This window comes from Nuphar pumila, chromosome 3 (genome assembly GCF_984573655.1).
Source record: "Nuphar pumila chromosome 3, dmNupPumi1.hap1.1, whole genome shotgun sequence".
NCBI classification, from domain to species: domain Eukaryota; kingdom Viridiplantae; phylum Streptophyta; class Magnoliopsida; order Nymphaeales; family Nymphaeaceae; genus Nuphar; species Nuphar pumila.
The window spans coordinates 127,384,037-127,404,009 of NC_143251.1; the positions used below are offsets into that span (position 1 = coordinate 127,384,037).

The window sequence follows — 19,973 nt, forward strand, 5'->3', positions numbered from 1 at the left end:
ACCGATGTTGTCTCCTTCAAAAAATGAAGAGAACAAGAGAAACTGTTTCAGATGCTTGCTGGCTTAGGGACTCAATGCGAGCAACTTAGAAGCCAAATTCTCATGGCACCAGAGTTGCCATCTTTAAGTGCTGCATGTGCTATAGTGATGCATGAGGAATCTAGGCGAAATATGATGAACTCTAATATCACTAAAAGTCAAGATGATGATAGGTCAACTCTTATTGCTCGCCCGGTTACTTTTCCAAAATATGAAGGAAAAAGATGATGAAATTCAAGGGTTTGAGTTGCAATGTGCCAAAGGAAGAAAACTTTATTGCTCCTATTGCAAGCGTGACAATCATACAAGGGAACAATGCTGAAAATTAAACAAGAAGCCAAACAACTTCAAAGGAGAAAATACTCATAGCAAGCAACAAGCAAACATGATGCAATCCGATTCAAAGGAAAGTAAGGATGATTTTTTAACTGTTGGAAAATTGAAACAAATTTTGTAGGATTATGGTCTCACAAAGAACAACATGGCAGAAATAGCAACAAGAGAGTCAAGTAATTATTCTTCATGTTCTTGTTTTGCTATATAGCCAAATGATACAAATGTTTGGATCGTTGACTCCGGTGCTTCCAATCACATGAGTGGGAAAGCCTCGTGCTAGAGAGAAATAAAACCTAATATATCTCTTAAACATGTTTCTGCTGTAAATGGATCGTTAATAAATATTAAAGGAGTAGGGAAGGTGGAACTGCTTGGTAGAACCGGCAGTGCTTTTTTTATGCCCACATTGGCTACAAATTTACTCTCTGTTAGCAAGATTACTAAAGCGTTAAATTGTAATGTCATTTTCACTTCTACTGAGGTTATGTTTCAGGATCAGATGATAGGGAAGACGATTGATAGAGGAACGGAGTCACGTGGTCTTTATATTTTTGAAAGAGAGAATAAAGCTTTTACGACTACCAGAATGGATGAAGGATGCCTATGGCATTGCATATTAGGGCATCCATCAAATCATGTGTTGCAAAAATTGAAATCTGAACTTAGTTTTTGTGATAAATGTGAAACATGTAGGTTTGCTAAAATGACTCGGCTACCATTTCCTATTTCTGAAAGTGTTTCTTTTCATAAATTTGATTTAGTTAATTCTGATCTTTGGGGTCCATCTCCAATTGTGTCGCACAATGGTTATAAGTACTATCTGACTTTCATCGATGATTTCTCAAAAGCTACATGAGTCTATCTACTTAGGTTTAAAGATAAAGTTTTTGATAAGTTTATAAATTTCTATATGATGGTGCAAACACAATTTAGTTACAAAATCAAAACTCTAAGAACTGACAATGGCACTGAATATGTTAATGAAAAATTCATAAATTTTAAAAGCAGTCATGGCATGATGCATGAGACCATGTGTGTAGGAACACCGTAGCAAAATGGGGTAGCTGAGAGGAAAAATCAACATCTTCTTAAGGTAACCAAAGCTCTTCTTTTTCAAATGAATGTACCTAAAAAATTTTAAAGCGATGTTGTGCACACAGCTTGTTATATTATAAATCATCTTCCTACACAATTGTTGAATTTTAAAACTCCCATTCAAGTTCTTAAAGATAGAGACCACTCAGTTTCACACTGTAAAACCTTTGGATGCATCGTTTATGTCTGGAAACACCCAGTTCATAGGAATAAACTTTAGCATAGAACCATCAAATATATGTTTCTTGGCTACTCACCTTCACAAAAGGGGTATAAATGCTATGATGGTCAAAGTCATAAAGTCTATGTGTCTCGTGATGTCCTATTTGAGGAAAGCAAGCCTTATTTTCTAGATTCTCAAACCAATGTTCAGGAAAAGATTACATTTGTTCCAACATTGCCCAACGTTGATCCACATAGTGAGATGACCATTAGAAATTATTCAATCCAAAGTGATGAAGGTCAAACCAAACTAAATATTGAATCCCTACACCATGATCATGAGGTCCAATTACACCTCAAGCTGAGGGGCATATATGTCATAAGTCCTCAACTTGTCTAAAATACAATATAGAGTATTCTTGGCAATGACCTTAGTGAATATGTCTGCTAGCTGTGCAGAACTGCTTGTGAAGGGAGTAGATATCTCTTTGCTTTGAACTTTGTCTCTTACGAAATGATAGTTTATTTCTATATGCTTTGTTCTTTCATGAAAAACTGGATTTGCAGCAATATGAATGGCAACTTGATTGTCACAATGCATAGGTATTGAACTTTGAACATTGAATCCCATTTCTTTCATGAGGGTCTTGACCCAGATCAGCTCACATGCTGTACTATCCATTGCTCTGTATTCAACTTCATCACTTGATCTGGAGACTACCTTTTGTCTTTTACTTCTCCATGCAACCAAATTTCCTTTGACAAAAATACAAAAGCCAGCAGTAGACTTCTTATCCAAAGCACTTCCAGCCCAATCAACATCTGAATACCCAGTAATATCAAGATGATTATTTCTTTTGAAGTGGAGACCCTGACCTGGAGATTTCTTGATATATTTAAGAATTCTGTCCACAGCTTCCATATGAACCTTTTGTGGCTTATGCATAAACTTGCTCACTTCACCTACAACATAAGAAAGATCAGGATGAGTTACTGTTAGATAACTGAGTTTACCCACAATCATCTGATATTACTTCACATTTTGAAGAGCTTCAGACTTGATTCTTTTGAGTTTGTGATTCACTTCTATATGTGTATCAATCGGCTTTGGCCCTAGCTTACCTGTTTCACTCAACAAGTCAATGACGTATTTCCTTTAGATAGAAACAATCCCTTCTTTGAGTGAGCAATTTCAATTCCAAGAAAATATTTCAGTCTTCCCAAATCTTTAATATCAAACACTTTTTGTAGGTATTCTTTTAATTCCTTAATCTCATATTTATGACTTCCAGTTACAATTATATCATCAACATATACCAGTATAATAGTAACATGTTTGTCTTTTCTTTTTTGTAAACAAAGAGTTATCAGAAATTCACCTTTTGAATCCTTTACCTTCCAATGTCTGGCTTAATTTTGCATACCATGCTCTAGGTGATTGTTTTAAACTGTATATAGCCTTCTTAAGTCTACAAGCAATATTTGAAATATTTCTGTGGGGGTGTCCAGGTGGCATTTCCATAAACACTTCTTCGGTGAGATCACCCTGCAAAAAAATATTTTTAACATCCAACTGAAACAAATCCCACCTTTGATTACACGCAATGGATAACAAAATTCTGAGAGTATTCATCTTTGCAACAGGTGCAAAAGTTTCGACGTAGTCAATTCTTTTGGTTTGAGAATATCTCTTTGTCACCAAACGAGCCATGAACCTCTTTATAGTCCCATCGCTTTTGAATTTAACCTTGTACACCCATTTGCATCCCACCACCATTTTGTCTCGAGGTAGATTCACAACTTTCGAGGTTTCATTCTTCTCAAGCGCTTTCAATTCTTCCTTTATTGCTGCTACCCACCTGTTGTCTTTACATGATGCTTCATAAGTTTTTGGCTACTGGTGTTCAGATATTTTGGCAAGATTGCCACATTATTTGGAGAAATTTTATTATACTGAACTTGCTTTTCAATCAAATAAGTCATAGCCAAATAAGTGACAAAATCTTGCAACCTACTAGGCATGCGAGTAGCGCATCCTGAGGATAATGATAGGTATCTCCAGCTCATGGCAACTTAGTTGCCATTATAGGAAGATCTCTTTAAGATAACTGTAGCTATCATCTCTATTGTTTCTTGTTTATTCCTTCATATAGCAAAATTATTTTTGGTGTGAGGCAACTATATAAACCCTTGTAATTCTGCTTGAGAGATATGAAAGAATAGAATAGAGCTGGAGTTTTCTCTCGTGGATGTAGGTCTCAAAGACTGAACCACGTACATCTTGTGTCTTCTTTTTTTGATGTGTCTCATTTTTCATACTCCTCGCATTATCATATATATATATATATATATATATATATATATATATATATATGAATCACTAGAATATGAAAACCAAAATATGAGAACAAATATGGGCATTTCCAACACTTTTTTGCAAATCCAACCATGTGAATGTGCTTGACATGGTGAATTTGCTAGAAATCAACCATTGGATTGTGTATTTTAGATGAAAAATGCGATTTTTGAATGCTTGAATATTTATGAAGATTATGAGCCATTGATTTTAGAGCCTTAAAAAATCTTGTTTATGCATTCAAGTGCAGGTTCTTATAAAACAAATATGTAGATCACATTCATGCATCAAAATCGGGCGATTCAAGAGCTGGTTCTTATAAAACCGAGCATGAAGATCACATCTGTATGGTTAGATTCAAGAGAAATTATATATATATATATATATATATATATATAGAGAGAGAGAGAGAGAGAGAATTGAAATATGAGAACTAAAAATATGGGCATTTCCAATACTTTTTTGCAAATCCAAAAATGTGGATGTGCTTGGCATGGTGAATTTGCTAGGAATCAACCATTGGATCATGTATTTTTTATAATAAATGTGATTTTTGAATGCTTGAATATTTATGAAGATTATGAGCCATTGATTTTAAAACCTTAAAAAGATCATGTTTATGCATCAAAATCAGATTATTCAAAAGGGGGTCCTTATAAATCCATTCTTGTAGATCAAATCCGTACAATTATATTCAAGAGAAAAGAACCAAAAATCCATGAAAGTATTTGTTCAATTAATTCTCATATTTTATTGATTATATATATATATATATATATATATATATATATATATATATATATATATATCACAATGGGCACGCTGAATTTTTATGTTTCAGACAATGTTAAATCTGACCCCAAAAATGTGTGTGCAGCAGAATAGATTTGCTAAGAATCAGTTGTTAGATTATATTTTTTCAATGAAAAATATGATTTTATGAGTATTTAAATTTTATAAAAATTCCAATTTTATAAGCTTTACAAAACTTTCATTACATGTCATAATGGGATAATGTGAAAGTCACCCTGAAGATCACATCTTTAAGGTCAGATTTCAAAACAAAAAACCTAAAAGTGAAAAAATTAAGATTGTTTGACCCTTCTTGCTGTTAGGACTAACCAATCACTATATATATAAATATGAGTAATGTATTCCTCAAGCCTTCTTTTTTGTTAGGTCTCATTAGGCCCTTTCAAAAATCATAGTTTTAAGTATTTTTTTCACATTTAACACCAGAGATATGATTTATAGGTTTTGTTTGGTCAGGACTAACTTTTGGATCGCCAGAATCTGACCTCTATACAAGTTTTTTCTGTGATCCAAAAGCAATGGCTATGAAGGTACCGGTTTTTCTTGCCTCAGAAAAACATGATCCAAAAGTCGCTTCCCACTAAAGCGAGCATGTTAAACACATCTAATGGTTCAGATCTATCATAAAACATTTAAAACCTATTCGGCAGAATAGGGCAAAATGAGAAATGGGGCCTAATATGTTTAGTTCTCTATAAATATATATTAAAAAATGCAAAAAGTAGAACTCAAAAATACGAAGAATTGATAAAGATACACTAAAAAAAATATAGTAAATGAGTTTGTTTGTCAATTCTTTTTCAAAAATAGTAGTCTAGATGGGGTCATTGACATTTTTTAGTGGGCCTGCCTACATCCTTAGTATCTATATAAATGGGTGTATCTTTCTCAATTCTCAGTATTTTTGAGTTTTAGTTTTTGCATTTTTAAATATATAATTATAGAGAACTGAACATATTGGCCTTATTTCTCGTTATCCTATTTTGCCAAATAGGTTATAAGTGTTTTATGATAGATCTAAACCGTTAGATGTGTTTAGCATGCTCAATTTAGTGAGAGTCAACTTTTGGATCATGTTTTTCAACAGAAAAAATGTTTTTCTGAGTCAAGAAAAATTGGTACCTTCATAGATCACCGACAAAACCTGTACACAAGTCAGATTCCGGCGATCCAAAAGTTGCTTCCCACCAAACAAAACCTATAGATCATATCTACAGTGCTAGCTACCATTTCTTATCCATATATATTTTTGAGTTCTTCTTTTTGCATTTTTAGTGGGCCTGCCTACATCATTAGTATTTTTTTAAATGGGTTTATCTTTCTCAATTTTTAGTCAACTCAAAAATACTAGCAAAAAGCATTTTTTAATGACAATGAATCCTCGTCCAAAACCACCTGCCTACATCCGAGGTAAATCCAGGGTGGGTTCACCGACACCTAAAGCCCTATTGAGCCCACCAATCAAAGCTACTCACACACCTAATGGGAGTCAATCCTGAGACAAAGGGTCCATGACCTTCTCCTCAGACCCGCTACCACTCAGGTGACTCAAGTGGGTGCAGGTAGATAGCATTATTAAAGGTCACATTCCATTTGAACATTCTTTTACTTAAAACAGGTGTATCCTTTGCTTGATCACATAGTCAAGTATGTTATGAAAATAAGTATAAAAAATGATGAAATTGTGAGGATTCAATTATGAACGGCAAGACTAGTACAAATGCACATTATGTAATACCTTAAGATTTTTAACCACTTGTAAAACATGTGCAAATTTTAATTTTTTTTATTAAAATCACCAGCGAAAACATTTTTAACTTTGGTTCAAAACCTAAAGCGAGTTACATTCCTTATAAAAATGATTATATTGATTTTAAATGTGAATAACATGACTCATTTAAAATACTTCAATTACAAAAAAATAAAGTATTATAAAACTAATACAACAATAATATGTATCCAAATTCAGTGCCTGAGAAAGAAAAATGATTGGTTCGTTAATGCCATCACTGCATCCCACATTCGAAGCTAAACCTATAATCACCAATGTGCCTATAAAATGGGTCAGTCTTGTAAAAGCCTAGTAGGTCTACACTAGAATACTTGGTGAGTGTATAAAACTAATACATGTAGTACATTAATGATAATATAATCTATTTAATCAGATATTCATGATATGAATCTATCATGGTACACATACATGATATATGTCAATAAAAAAATGCAATGCATTTAATGACAACATGACTAATTTGGTGTAATGTGTTATTCACCTAATAAGTCAACATATTTGTTTGTAGGTGTGATATGTCATTCACCTAATATATCAAATATTCATTTCAATCATACTGTGATCTATAGTCGATCCGAGTTCATTATTTAATCATACTACAATAATTAAATTATAGCTAAATTTATAGATTCACAACTGGCAATCTCAACCAGCTCATTCGATCATCACAATCCATCATAATCAATATATTTAACATGTTCACACTCACTGAGATTTATTGCATATTGAAACAAGTTCTCAATTAGATTACATGGTCTTGAAAACGTACATCCTTATAGGTTCATTCTTGCTAGACTCCCTAGTATTAGACTAATATACCTTAATAAAATCATCTTAGCCAAACTACTATCATTAGACATATAATTCCTCACAGGCTTATCTGGCTGGACTATCCAATCTTAGATATATTAAACCTCACAGAATGGTCCTCTTGATAATAGTTCTTCAACAAGTTATATTATCAAGTGGATTCTATTAACATATATGCATAAACACAATTGATCATTCACAGGGTTGATGACCACCAATTCAGGTACAAATATGTATACATTCAATATTCATCATATCATGAATAAAAGTCATATGACATTTCAATACGTAACCACACGTTGGCATATCAACAGGGTTTTGTGATCAATAGTTCCATGAATGAGCTTACACATATATCACATGCAATTATAACTTCATATCATGTGGCATTTTAACATCATATAAAAGCAAATCATCATATGCATGGATATTATAATATAGCCACATGTATATCGCATTTCAGATATTCATAAATTAAACTTCGAAACATGCATATATAAAACAAGTAAATCTAAATCATGCGTACACGAATCTAAGCATATGTATATAAAATATGAAATTTTATGCATGCATACGTGGACATGCATATTCCTTAATACAAATATCTAAGCCTCAAGCATACATATTTCCTACGTAGTTCAGGTTATACATATGCAATTTAAATCATACATACGAGCAACTTCATGCATGCCATACATGTATTCAACAATATACAAATTAACTTCAAATATGATATACACAGTTTCAACATAAATATATATATTTTATTTGTAAAACCACGCATGTGAGCATCTATAAAATTTAAATCATGTATTAGAATCACATAAATACCAGAGTTAATGTAAGTTTACACTACCTCAAAATCCATGCAATTTTACAGGGGCAAAAAATATTGAAAATGACAAACTTCTTTAATAATGAGCTCTCACACTTGAAAGCTAGCCCAATTTCATAGATTTAGAGAGAGTCTAATTAATTATTACTCTCAAAATCATGAAAACAATGAGCACTTTTACTCTAAAAAAATCAGCACAAAGGGAAAGAAAGAAAGAGAAAGAAGAAGAGACCGAGATATGAAAAATAAAAAGGGTGAGAGCCATTTTATAAGCAAGAGAGAGGGAGAACACAACGAGTAAAAAAGCATGGGAGAAAAACCATGGGTTGTAAAACAAGGGGTGGAAACCATGAAATGAAAATCATGGGTTAAAAAACAAAGAGTCAAAACCAAGGGGTTTGGGCTTTGGTTTTAGTAAGACTCATTCGAGTCTTATCAAATTCAACTCATTATATATAATATTAAGATTTGTCTAGTTATATATATACTCAAATTATTTGAAGATCCAAATCTGGATAACTTAAGATCCAGTGTATCCAATGTGCTTATTTAAAAAGTTTGAACTTGTGTCAATGCAAGTTGATCTTGGATCTCTACTGAGGTTCAGATTTAAATACCTCATATAGAACCTCATAAATTCTAATTAAATTTATTAATTAATAATAATTTACCGTAAATAAGAATAACTCATTAAATAATTGAAATTCATCAATGTAGATAAATATCCAAATATGTAAAATTCTTTATATTTTATTAATTTTTTTGAATATTATACATTATGTCGATCACTTTCTTTAGTATAGTTTTGTCTCCCAGACTCCCACTATCGTGAAAGGAGTTAAAATCTCTATCTTAGGGATACAACAAGTCAGTTACCATCACTGCACTTCTATTCCGTTTGCATGACCTTTCGAAGCCTAAAAGAGTACACCAAGAAAGCACTTGATGAACCTTGAAATTTTGATAGAAAATTAGCATGCTCAAATACTGTCTCTACTACAAATAAGAGACAAAAGTTTTCAACAACCTGATGCAAAAAAATAAAATTGAAAAATATGAAGAAATGAGAGAGTTAGAGTGAAAACAAGAAGTTGGAGGAATTTAAAGAATTCTGGCGAGGTTTATCTATTAGGGTGGCCTTTAATAATAGAGCAGAGACATAGTTGTCAATAGATACCATCACTCAAGATACACATTTTGAAAGCAAGGGGCAGTGTACCCATTCAAACGGTTAAAACTCGTCCACCAAGTTAGATGGTCTTGACCTTCCCCGTAACCCTTATCAAGAGCTCCAACCCTTAGCCTCATTTGACCTTCAATGATCATGACCAGAGGCGGAGCTTGGGGGGGGGGGGGGGGGGGGGGGCAGGACTGGGCTTCCCGAAACAGTTATTTTTTTTTTTAAAGCCCAGCCCCGATTCCATATGAAATAGATTTTTATCCATTTTTTTAGCCCAGTCCAGTCCTAGCCCAGCCCAGACTGCAGCAAATAGTTTGATTTGTCCATATGAAATAGATTTTTATTAATAATTGTACCCATTTTTTATTTTATCTCAAAAAAAAATATTTCGGGGGCACTGCCCCCGAACCCCCAACAATCACACCAATTTTTTCTTTTTTTGCTACACCCCTGTTTGCCCCCCCCCCCCCCCACCCACACACACACACACATGAATCCTAGCTACGCCACTGATCATGACTGTCCCAAAACAGTACATCATAAAAAAAGCATTAGTTTTAGACCAAAACCCAACCCAACTCAATGCTCAACATGGCCTTGGCATAAGACAAATGCAAATAAATTCACTTGAATTTTTCTCTTTAATATGAGACTAAACTTTTTAGCTTATCAAATAATTTGATGTAAGTTCTAAAACCATTTTAGTTAAGATGAAATCATAGGTATGAAATGAGGTTTATAACGAGAACAACAAATTAAAAAGAGAAAATAAAACATTAGACTACAAAAAACTTTTGGATATTTACAAACAACCTCAAATAAAATTTTCAAAACAATTCATAAAACTTTTAAATATTATTTTGAAACTAATGTTTATAACAAAACGATCACCCAAATGAAACAAAAATGATTATTGATAACCTGACTGATCGCTCGTGAGATACATAATTACATAAACATTCAAATAATAAAATTGAATATGTAATCTTGACCCTCAATGGTCAATGAGACATTCTAGAACACTCTTTCTAAAAGTCACTTGACCTTGGACACTCATTAACTTCAACAGTGTTTAAGAAATAATGTCATATTTAGATTAATTCGGATTCAACCAAGGTGAAGACAAAAGCCAAAGCGAAGGTCAAGACCATGACTTGGGCATAGGCATGTGAAGATGCATTTGGTAGCCCCAAGACAGCATCACCTACTAAATTGACCGTAGATCATATGAACCCTTTCACTTCCTCTCATTTTTCAACATGGAGCCAAACATTATATATATAACTTCAACACAAATTTGTAAAACAACTCCAACTAATTCTTTTTTTTAGGGCAGAAACCAGTGAGATTTCAACATTATCTTATTTGACATGTGTTTGTGTGTGTTTACAATAGGGCTGCAAGCGTATCCCGATCTGAGTCCAACATGTTAATTTTGGAATGGATCCTTTATGTAGAACATTGGGATCTGTTCAATCCAATTGCTTTCGGAGTTGGGTCAGATTCAGATCAATATTTTAAATTGGATATGGAATTGATCTGAAACAAAATCTGATCGGGTAGGATTTTTTACACGGAAATGTCTAGTTTTTGTTCCATTTTTTCCAGATCCAGTATTACCATATGTATTTCAGTTTCAGATTCAACCTTACTTCATCCTTCATTGGATCTGGTTCCAAATTCAGTTCTACTGTTTGCATCTTGGATTTAAATTTTGATGTAGCAAGATCCAGCCTGGATCTGACCCGTTTGCCTCCCTACTTTACACACCTTATACAATTAGTTACAAGAAATCCTCAGGGATATTTTCTTCATAGCAGGAAGAGCTCAAGTTGACACCTGAAAGTATGAGGATCTACTCTATCACCATATCCCTTAGTTCCTACAATCATAAACAAAGAGCGATTAACCTTCATCACACTAGTAACTTCCAATGGACATCATACTAACTCCATTAAAAATCTACCATGGGATCATATTTGTGTCATTTAATGACACCAAAGAGCAAGATAATGCCATTTATGTTTTCCCCAATTTAGTCGTTTGGAGCTCCATTGCAACAACCTTCACTTGTGCCGATTTAAAGAATGCTAAGCAAAAGAAAGCTTGGTGAGTCAAACCTGCAGAGTCACAACTGAGGAGATTACTTCTGTCGCAAACATCTGGACTATGCTTCAAAACTGATCCCTCCGTGAACATAGTGTATTCAGTGCAGAAGTTATAACTAGGAAAGACCACATTTGGTGCTAAACTGCATGCTTTTCGGGCTTTTTTCATTTTGCTTTTAAATGCACAAACAAGTCTGCAGAAAGATATTGATGATATTCATGGTAGATATGCACCATTTCAGTTCTTGGCTTACTGGTAAATAATCTGATACCCATTTGATATTGTTTTTCCTTTCTGTGCAGTATTTATTACACTATTCGTATTTATCATTTGGTTAATTCCTCATGGATGAGTTCTCTTACCAGGTTCGAGCTCTGGAACTTTTATGAGAAACAATTTGGGAAACTTAATGTGATGCCTCATCCTGAATATCAGCTTATAAATGCAAGCAATTTGGGAAGCGGATGTTCACTGGTTCTGACAAGTAGATAGTTCCTTGAGGAACACCAGGAACACAAAGTGGAGATTAAAAACACAGGTGTGCGTGGAAAATAGAACCTGCAATTCATGCTGCAAAATGTGGTTACTCCGTTAAGCATTTTCTACATACTACTGGTGCAGAATCTAGTATTTTGTTCATACAGAGTGATACCAACAGTTGCAAGACATCGTATCTTCCATTTTGTTGCTTCATGGAGATGCATACTAGCAAACACTATGAGTGTACTTATGCCTTTGTGTACAAATATGCACACGCACTTCTTCGTGCAGATGGTATAGAGCGGGCATGAGAAACTGGCATTTTTGTGGTAATTTGGACGCTTGGATGTAGAAGCGTATAATCATTGATATGGGTGTCTGTGGGTGATTTTACGCTTTTCTGTCCAAATTGAAATCTATTATCGTGATTGCTGCTAGTCATTGGCAGTTAATATCAAATGGATGGGAATATCTTGACCCCTCCAGAAAATGATTCAACCAAGTAGTGAGTACTATATATATAATTTTTAACAGTTTTAAGTTAACACTACATGTATGTGAGGCATTTATGCATTTATATATAATATAGATAAAACTGGACTTGGTTAGGGTTAACTAAATCTAATTTTAGACAGAAATGGACCTCAGTGTGGTTGACTTCACCTAACACATAAAACTGTGTCCAAGTATCACACCCACATGGGTGTGGTTGCAACGTGGGTGCGGTGCCCTGTTAGAAGAGTCTGTGTTACATAGATGATCACATATAATGTGTGATGCAACACCAATGATCCCTGTGAATTTGTGGACAAGTATGACAAATCTTGCCTTGACTACTGATCAAGTGTTAACACAGCACACTGCTCTAAATTAACCTTTCACAGCCGTGGTCATTATTCATCAAGATACAAGAATTCAATGAGTGATAGATAAAATGATTACACGTTCAATATGATACTGGTCTCAAACCAATAATAAACAAAGTTTCCAAATGTCAATAGGACATATTTTAGCGCCAATCAATATTTAAATGACTACAATCAATCATTTTTTTCAATTTATCCAGTGCTTCTTTCCTGTGTTGTATCACTGCAACAGCTGACGCCTCAGAGAGATTGTCACAGGTCCTTTTGCGAGGAAGTTTCCGAGAAATGTTCTTCCATTTAGATTCAAATGAGCATGCTGGTAGAGCACATATCAGGAAAATTATCCAAATTTTAGACGGTTAATTTGTAGAAGTCTGCAAAATGAACATAATACAATGTGGCAAATTCATTGCTATTGCATACACAAATACATCCATAAGAGAGAGAGAGAGAGAGAGAGAGAGAGAGAGAGAGAGAGAGAGAGAGAGAGAGAGAGAGAGAGAGCAATATTACAAAGACAACAAATGGAAAAAGATAAAACAAATAAAAAACAGAAAGGGTCATGTAGAGATATGAAGCAACTCATAAGAATCTTCCTAATACAAGTTCTGGAGAGTGCTAAAAGGTGACATGTTTTTTGTGGATATGAAGGGATAATCTTCCAGTCATGCGCCACAGTGTGTATGGGAGAGTGATAATAATGATTTGAAAGACAGAAAATTCAAGGTAGAAGAAAAAATAAAAAATTGGAAATGGTTAGGGTTGATGTGTATTCCCAAATAAAGGAGGCTAGAAGTAGAATTTCAAAAATGCCTTCATGGTAATAATATCTGTAGGCAGGAACATATATACTGCCACAGTCGGGCAACATAGAAATGACCAGTTGATAGTGGTGATTGCCTAACTTTAGTTGCTTCCCCTAGCCCTAACTGGGCTATGTGAGTTGATAAATGGTCACTCAGCTTGACTTTCTAAAGTAAGTGAATCAGGGTGACCATGTTTCACAATGCGAGTTTCAGTCAACATCTACAGAGCTTCACAAGGATAACCAGATTTTCTTATATAGTATCCCTTCGTACCAAGAATCAACAGAAGCAAGAAGAAGCCTCAGGTACATGGTCCATTGTGATAACCATTGCCTATTTTGTTAAAAGATATAAGAAAATATAATGACACTTCAGATGGTGTAATTTGCTCGAGGAGATATAAATTATTATCTAATAGTACAACTCAATATTTGCCACTAACATGTGACTATAAGTGACAAAATAAATATATGTTAACGATGATAAAAGTTACAAGAAACCCTTGTCATCATGAAGAATATGATTACCTTCACTTTGATCACTAAAACCTTGAATAACACAAACACAAGTCCAAGGCCTTCCTGCTCGTGATGCTTTTGCTCCACCTTTAAGTACACCGTTGTGTTGCTTTAATCTTCAAAACAATAATAACTAGATGTAGTTACTATCGCAGTCAAGAACAGAGAGGTCATATTACACCAGTTTGTTCATGATTTAAAATAGATATCCCCAATTTAGCATAATATGTATGAAATGTAGGACAGAAAAATCGTTCAAGAATGTATAGGAACATATTATTATGATGTTCTGAGATGGTTGTGCTTTACAAAAAATAGCCATTAACCTAAGCAACAGTCTTATATAAACGAATTTTTAAGTTCCATTCTTTCACCACCGACATCTAATAATCTTACACATTTGAATGGTTTATAGATGGAAATTTCCTTGTAAAGAATGAGCAGAAATAGACATTAAACCAAAACATCTTTCCAGATTAATGAGCAAGAAAATTGGTTTAGGCTTCATCGACTATGAATAATTTTTAAACCAGGACATTCAAGCGATACACCAAAGGATGGAAAGGGAAAATTCAGTAACAAAGGCCAATCATGGTTTTTCTTTCTCTCTTCTTTTTTTTTTTCTGAGGCAACAAAAATAAATATAATAAAACATGGAAAAGTTACAGAAGAGGATCTGTTTGCCACTGGATCAAAAGAATAAATGAGCGAAAAAAGGAAACTACAGACAGGAACAGCAGGTAAAGGAAACAATTTTCATTCTTTTAAAAGAAAAAATTTCTTACATTTTGACTCGACAAGATATCCTCAAGGAAAGAGATGATCATCTGTTCAGTATTTGCATCTAAGACTTGTCAATAACTACTTTTAAAAGTTATAAATTGACAACTTATGAAAATTGTCCACCCGGACCTCAGCAAATGGGAAACTTGATAACAAAGATTCCCAGATAATAGCTGGACTTCTACATTTTTAATCTAAGACTGCTTTTCTATGAGCAAATTATCAATCAATGTTGCAGTAAATCATCCAAAGAATGCCAGGTTTGAGATCTTTCCCAATATGCAGAGCAAGCATATAAGAATAAAAAGAACGCGGCATGCATCCCCAAAAGAAAGAAGAATGAAAGAGTTATAAACCCTTTTGCGGAATATCTCACAAACACCAGAAACCAATTAAAGAAGTTAATCTGCGTGAAAATAGGATAACAAATGTTGGAGAAAAATTTCAACATTCTGAATCCCAATATTAGTTAGATGGGATGTTTAATCAAATTGGAAATAACGCCAACACAAACCATATTGTAAATCGCGATTCATGAATTAGAGGCTTGTGGGCAACTTTGAGTCAGGAAAAAGAAATGATCCCCATCATTGGTGGGCTTCAGAACAACAAGATTTTCTCACGCAAGAGTTGCAAACGTATTGACATGGCAATATAATACGCAAATCAAAGATACCAAAATATATGAGAGAGAGAGGTCTATATTCAAAGAAACCAACATTGGAATGATCTACACACTGTACCAAAAATCGTTCCAATGAAGGAAATGAGAATTTGTAGGGAGTTTCATACCGACGATTGAAATTGGTGGTGGCACCAACGTAGGTTCGCCGGTGGTCCGCGGAGAGGATGAGGTAGACGCACCACCCTCTTCTCCTCCCCGATCTGTTATTGGTATTGTATGAACTGGCAGATGCTCCTAAATCCTGATGAGTCGAATCCGCAATGATTGCGGTTGTGGTGGTCTTCGGACATGCCCTTGGTCGTGGGCTTCGCTTCACATTTCGGAATTTCTCAGATAATCTCATAAGCTCTGTTCTTGGTCGTGGGCGTCGCTTCACAGATCTGAATTTCTCTCTCTCTCTCTCTCTCCTCTCTCTCTCTCTCCTTTGGGATTAAACGCTTTTCGTAAAATTTGCATGTACGCCGGTTAATTTTGTAGTTATTTTCATATAAGAGCCTAATCTATCGTAAATTTATTTTTAGCTGCACTTTTTTTTTTTATAACGAGAAACCCTTGCCTAAGAGGGCAAAACTTTTTAGGATGCACTCTTATCTCTTGTTCAGATGACACCCGTTGAAAACCTACTTTCCGGTGTTAAATTAGGTTTTACCAAAAAAAAAACTTGGCTCGAGAAAAAGTGAGTTTTTAACTTCGTTTTGCAAACCAGCTTTACTCAGTTTTTATAACTAGGTTTATGAGGATGGAAGGTAACCACCCTCACCACCAGGGGTGTCAATGGGTCTGGATTGGTTCGAACCTTGGTGAGGTCAAACCCATATTTGATTTAAGATGCTGGTCTGGTCTAATCAAACTTAGCATAAGAGAAACCATACCAGACTCGAACCATACTCAGTAAAATAATATTTTTTTATCTTTTAAAATTGAAAAGTTATAGTTTTGAGTCAAAACTCCGGTCAATTCCAGGTCTAGTATGAAATTTCATAAACCATACCCAACTCCATATTTTAATTGGATCCTTCGAATCTGACCAGGATTCTAATCAAACCTCCTTGTTTATCACCAAATGCTGACCTTGGTATAGGTCGGGTTCAGGACTAACCTGACCCATTAACACCCTACTCACCACCACTCTTTTACCTGACACCCCAACAACCTCCCTCTCGTTCCAATTTATGTCTGCCCATTTCCAGTTGATGGGTGACCAAAATAAAGGTAATTTTTAGCTATTTTCTGGCCACTCATTGTTCGGAAAGTAAAAAAATAATTAGAATAAATTTTATTTTAATAAACAACAATTTCCACCATTTTCTTGTCTGCATTGGCGAAAACATGATTTTTCTTTTTTTTTTTTAACTTTTGTAAAATCAAAAGCTTAGAAAAATTTATAGTTTTAGTCAACCGAATACCTAAAACATCAAATTAATTTTGCCCCCTTGTCATCCAAACAACCCAGCAAGAAAATGCAGCCATAAAAAACAATAAGGTGGTTGAGAGGAACTTAGAGAGAGAGAGAGAGATTTGATGGAGGGGTGTTATGTTAACCAAGAGTAGACTTGCCTTTTTAGCAATCTGTGATTTATCCGTTCCCCATTCATTCTACCCTTTCAGCTTCTTCTCTTCCCGATCTCGTCTATCCCACCACCATTCACTGTACCCAAACGCCGAACAGAGTGATTCCGGCAATGGGGAGGCTTGTTTTCTCCCATCACCTGCAAGGCATTCAAAATCTCTCTCTTCCTACATGGTTCCCGCCCATAAGGTGACCCTATCAGTACTTTCTTCCAACAGGAAGATCACGGAATGCGTAAGAAGTGGAAATGTGGGCGCTGCACGAAAAATGTTCGACGAAATGCTTGAGAGGACCATCGTGACTTGGAACTCCATGCTTTCTGGTTATGCTAAGCCTGGAAGCTTGGATGCTGCATGTGAACTGTTTGATAGAATCCCTCATCCGGATGTCGTCTCTTGGAACACGATGATCTCTTGCTACATTCAGAATGGCAAGGTGGATGCAGCATTTGGGGTCTTCAGCCGGATGCCTGTGAAGGATACCACCTCTTGGAATACCATGATCTCGGGCTTCTCTCAAAGTCATAGGATGGGTGATGCTGCCCATTTGTTTGAGGCAATGCCGATAAGAAATGTAGTTACATGGAATGCCATGCTCACCGGTTATGTGCAGTGTGGTGATTTGGAGAAGGCATTGAGTTTCTTCAATCGGATTCCAGAGAAAAATGTGGTTTCTTGGACTGCCATGATCAGTGGGTACATGCAGCAGGGGAAAGTTGAAGATGCAATCCGACTTTTTGGTGAAATGCTTGGTCCCAATTTAGTTACTTGGAATGCCATGATGTCTGGATATATACAGAATGGTCGGGCTGAGGATGCACTGAAGCTGTTCCGCTCGATGCTACAGCTAAGAATGCAACCAAATCAATCAAGTTTCAGTAGTGTTCTTGCAGGTTGTGGTAGTCTTGCTGCATTGGAGATGGGTACACAGGTACATCAATATATATGCAAGACTAAATTTAGCTCTGATACCACTACGGCTACATCCTTGCTTAGTATGTATTGTAAATGTGGTGAGTTGGAGGATGCACGCAAGGTTTTTGCGGGAATGCCCAGGAGGGATGTAGTTACATGGAATGCCATTATTGCAGGGTATGCTCAGCATGGTTTTGGCAATGATGCGCTTTGTTTCTATGAAGAGATGAAAAGAGATAGGATCCAGCCAAATGACATCACTTTCATTGCTCTTTTGTCTGCCTGCAACCATGCGGGGTTTGTTGATCTTGGCCTCCTATATTTCAAGTCCATGTTAGATGATCATGCCATTGAACCGAAGCCTGATCACTATACTGTCATGGTGGATCTGCTTGGTCGTGCAGGACTGTTGAAGGAAGCCATGGATTTGATTGATACAATGCCCTTCCAACCCCATGCTGCCATTTTTGGGACCTTATTGGGTGCTTGCAGGATACATAAAAATGTTGAATTGGCCAAGTATGCAGCTGAGAGATTACTTGAGTTGGAGCCTGCAAATGCTGCAGCTTATGTGCAACTAGCAAATGTGTATGCAGTGATGGGTTGCTGGGGTGATGTTTCCAGAATTAGGCTGTTAATGAAAGCAAATGATGTAGTAAAGACCCCAGGATACAGCTGGATTGAAATTAAAAACCAGGTCCATGAGTTCAGATCGGGTGATAGATTGCACTTTCAATTGGCGTCAATTCACAAGAAGTTGGATGAATTGGAAAAGGCAATGAAGTTGGCTGGATATGTACCTGATCTGAGCTATGCTTTGCACAATGTGAGGGATGAGCAGCAGGAGCTCCTTCTTTCTCATCACAGTGAGAAGTTGGCAATTGCTTTTGGGCTTATTAGTACACCTGCTGGCACGAAGATTAGAGTTTTTAAAAACCTTAGAGTTTGTGGGGATTGCCACACTGCCACCAAGTTCATCTCTGCAATTGAAGGCCGGGAAATAATTGTAAGAGATACAGTTCGGTTTCATCATTTCAAAAATGGAAGTTGCTCTTGTGGAGATTACTGGTGACCGTACATACAGATAGAATCTCCTGTGGCGTTTCCGGGCCACAATATTTTGCATTATATCTGTCAGCTCCACAAGTTCCAGTGCAAGTCAAATTATCCTCATTCCAGAAGCAAATGTTGCTGAAAAGATTGCTAGATTCCCTTCTAGACAGTATGATGGAGGCAGGGGTGGTATTGTTGAGGCTAATAGCTTGAATGGCAGGACGTTTGATATTTAGAATGTTATGCTACTTCGCTTAGTGCAGACTTGATAGGTATATGGGTTAAATGACTTTCTTCAAAATCTTTAAGTGCTTGGATAGCTTCATTTTTAAGCCAACATCTCACTTTTGAAGACGGAGGCTTCCAATGGGCTAGTCACCGCATCTTTATACCGCATATATTGATGGCCATGGTTGTTTATTTTTCAAGTTTTTTTTCATTTTTAGATGGGTGTGTTCCATCATATTATTAAATTGTATCTTTCAATATCATGAAGTTTGGAACTGATCCGTACACCATTGAAGCCCATAGCACTCATCAAAACTAACAGGCATTCATTAAGGCAGACATTAGCTTGTTGCGGATCAGAGCTTTGATATTGCTCTGTACCTTGTTCTTTCTTTTTTTGACATTCAATATCTCCATTCACTATGCTTTATTAACCCTATACTATGTAAAGTCCTAGACCCACTCAAAACAAAGTCAAATGCTGAATTAGTTTTTGATGCTTGAGACCCTTTTCCATTTTGATTAATCTAGAAGATAATTTAC

The 19,973-nt window shown here is 35.5% G+C and overlaps 1 protein-coding gene and 1 pseudogene across 2 annotated transcripts; one reads left to right on the forward strand and one right to left on the reverse strand.

The window, feature by feature from the left end:
• Nucleotides 1–12,930: 12,930 nt before the first annotated feature.
• Nucleotides 12,931–16,083, reverse strand: LOC149843702 (Excinuclease ABC, C subunit, N-terminal). Its single transcript, XM_090000026.1, has 3 exons — nt 15,773–16,083; nt 14,207–14,313; nt 12,931–13,189 (listed from the first exon to the last, which is right to left on the reverse strand). The coding sequence occupies exons 1-3, from the start codon at nt 16,006–16,008 to the stop codon at nt 13,017–13,019; spliced, it is 516 nt and encodes a 171-aa protein (XP_089856152.1). The 5' UTR covers nt 16,009–16,083; the 3' UTR covers nt 12,931–13,016.
• A 1,042-nt stretch (nt 16,084–17,125) lies between these two features.
• On the forward strand, nt 17,126–19,871 carry LOC149843703 (pentatricopeptide repeat-containing protein At4g16835, mitochondrial pseudogene; annotated as a pseudogene). The gene has a single exon (XR_016431152.1). The product of XR_016431152.1 is annotated as a pentatricopeptide repeat-containing protein At4g16835, mitochondrial pseudogene (transcript).
• Nucleotides 19,872–19,973: the final 102 nt, after the last annotated feature.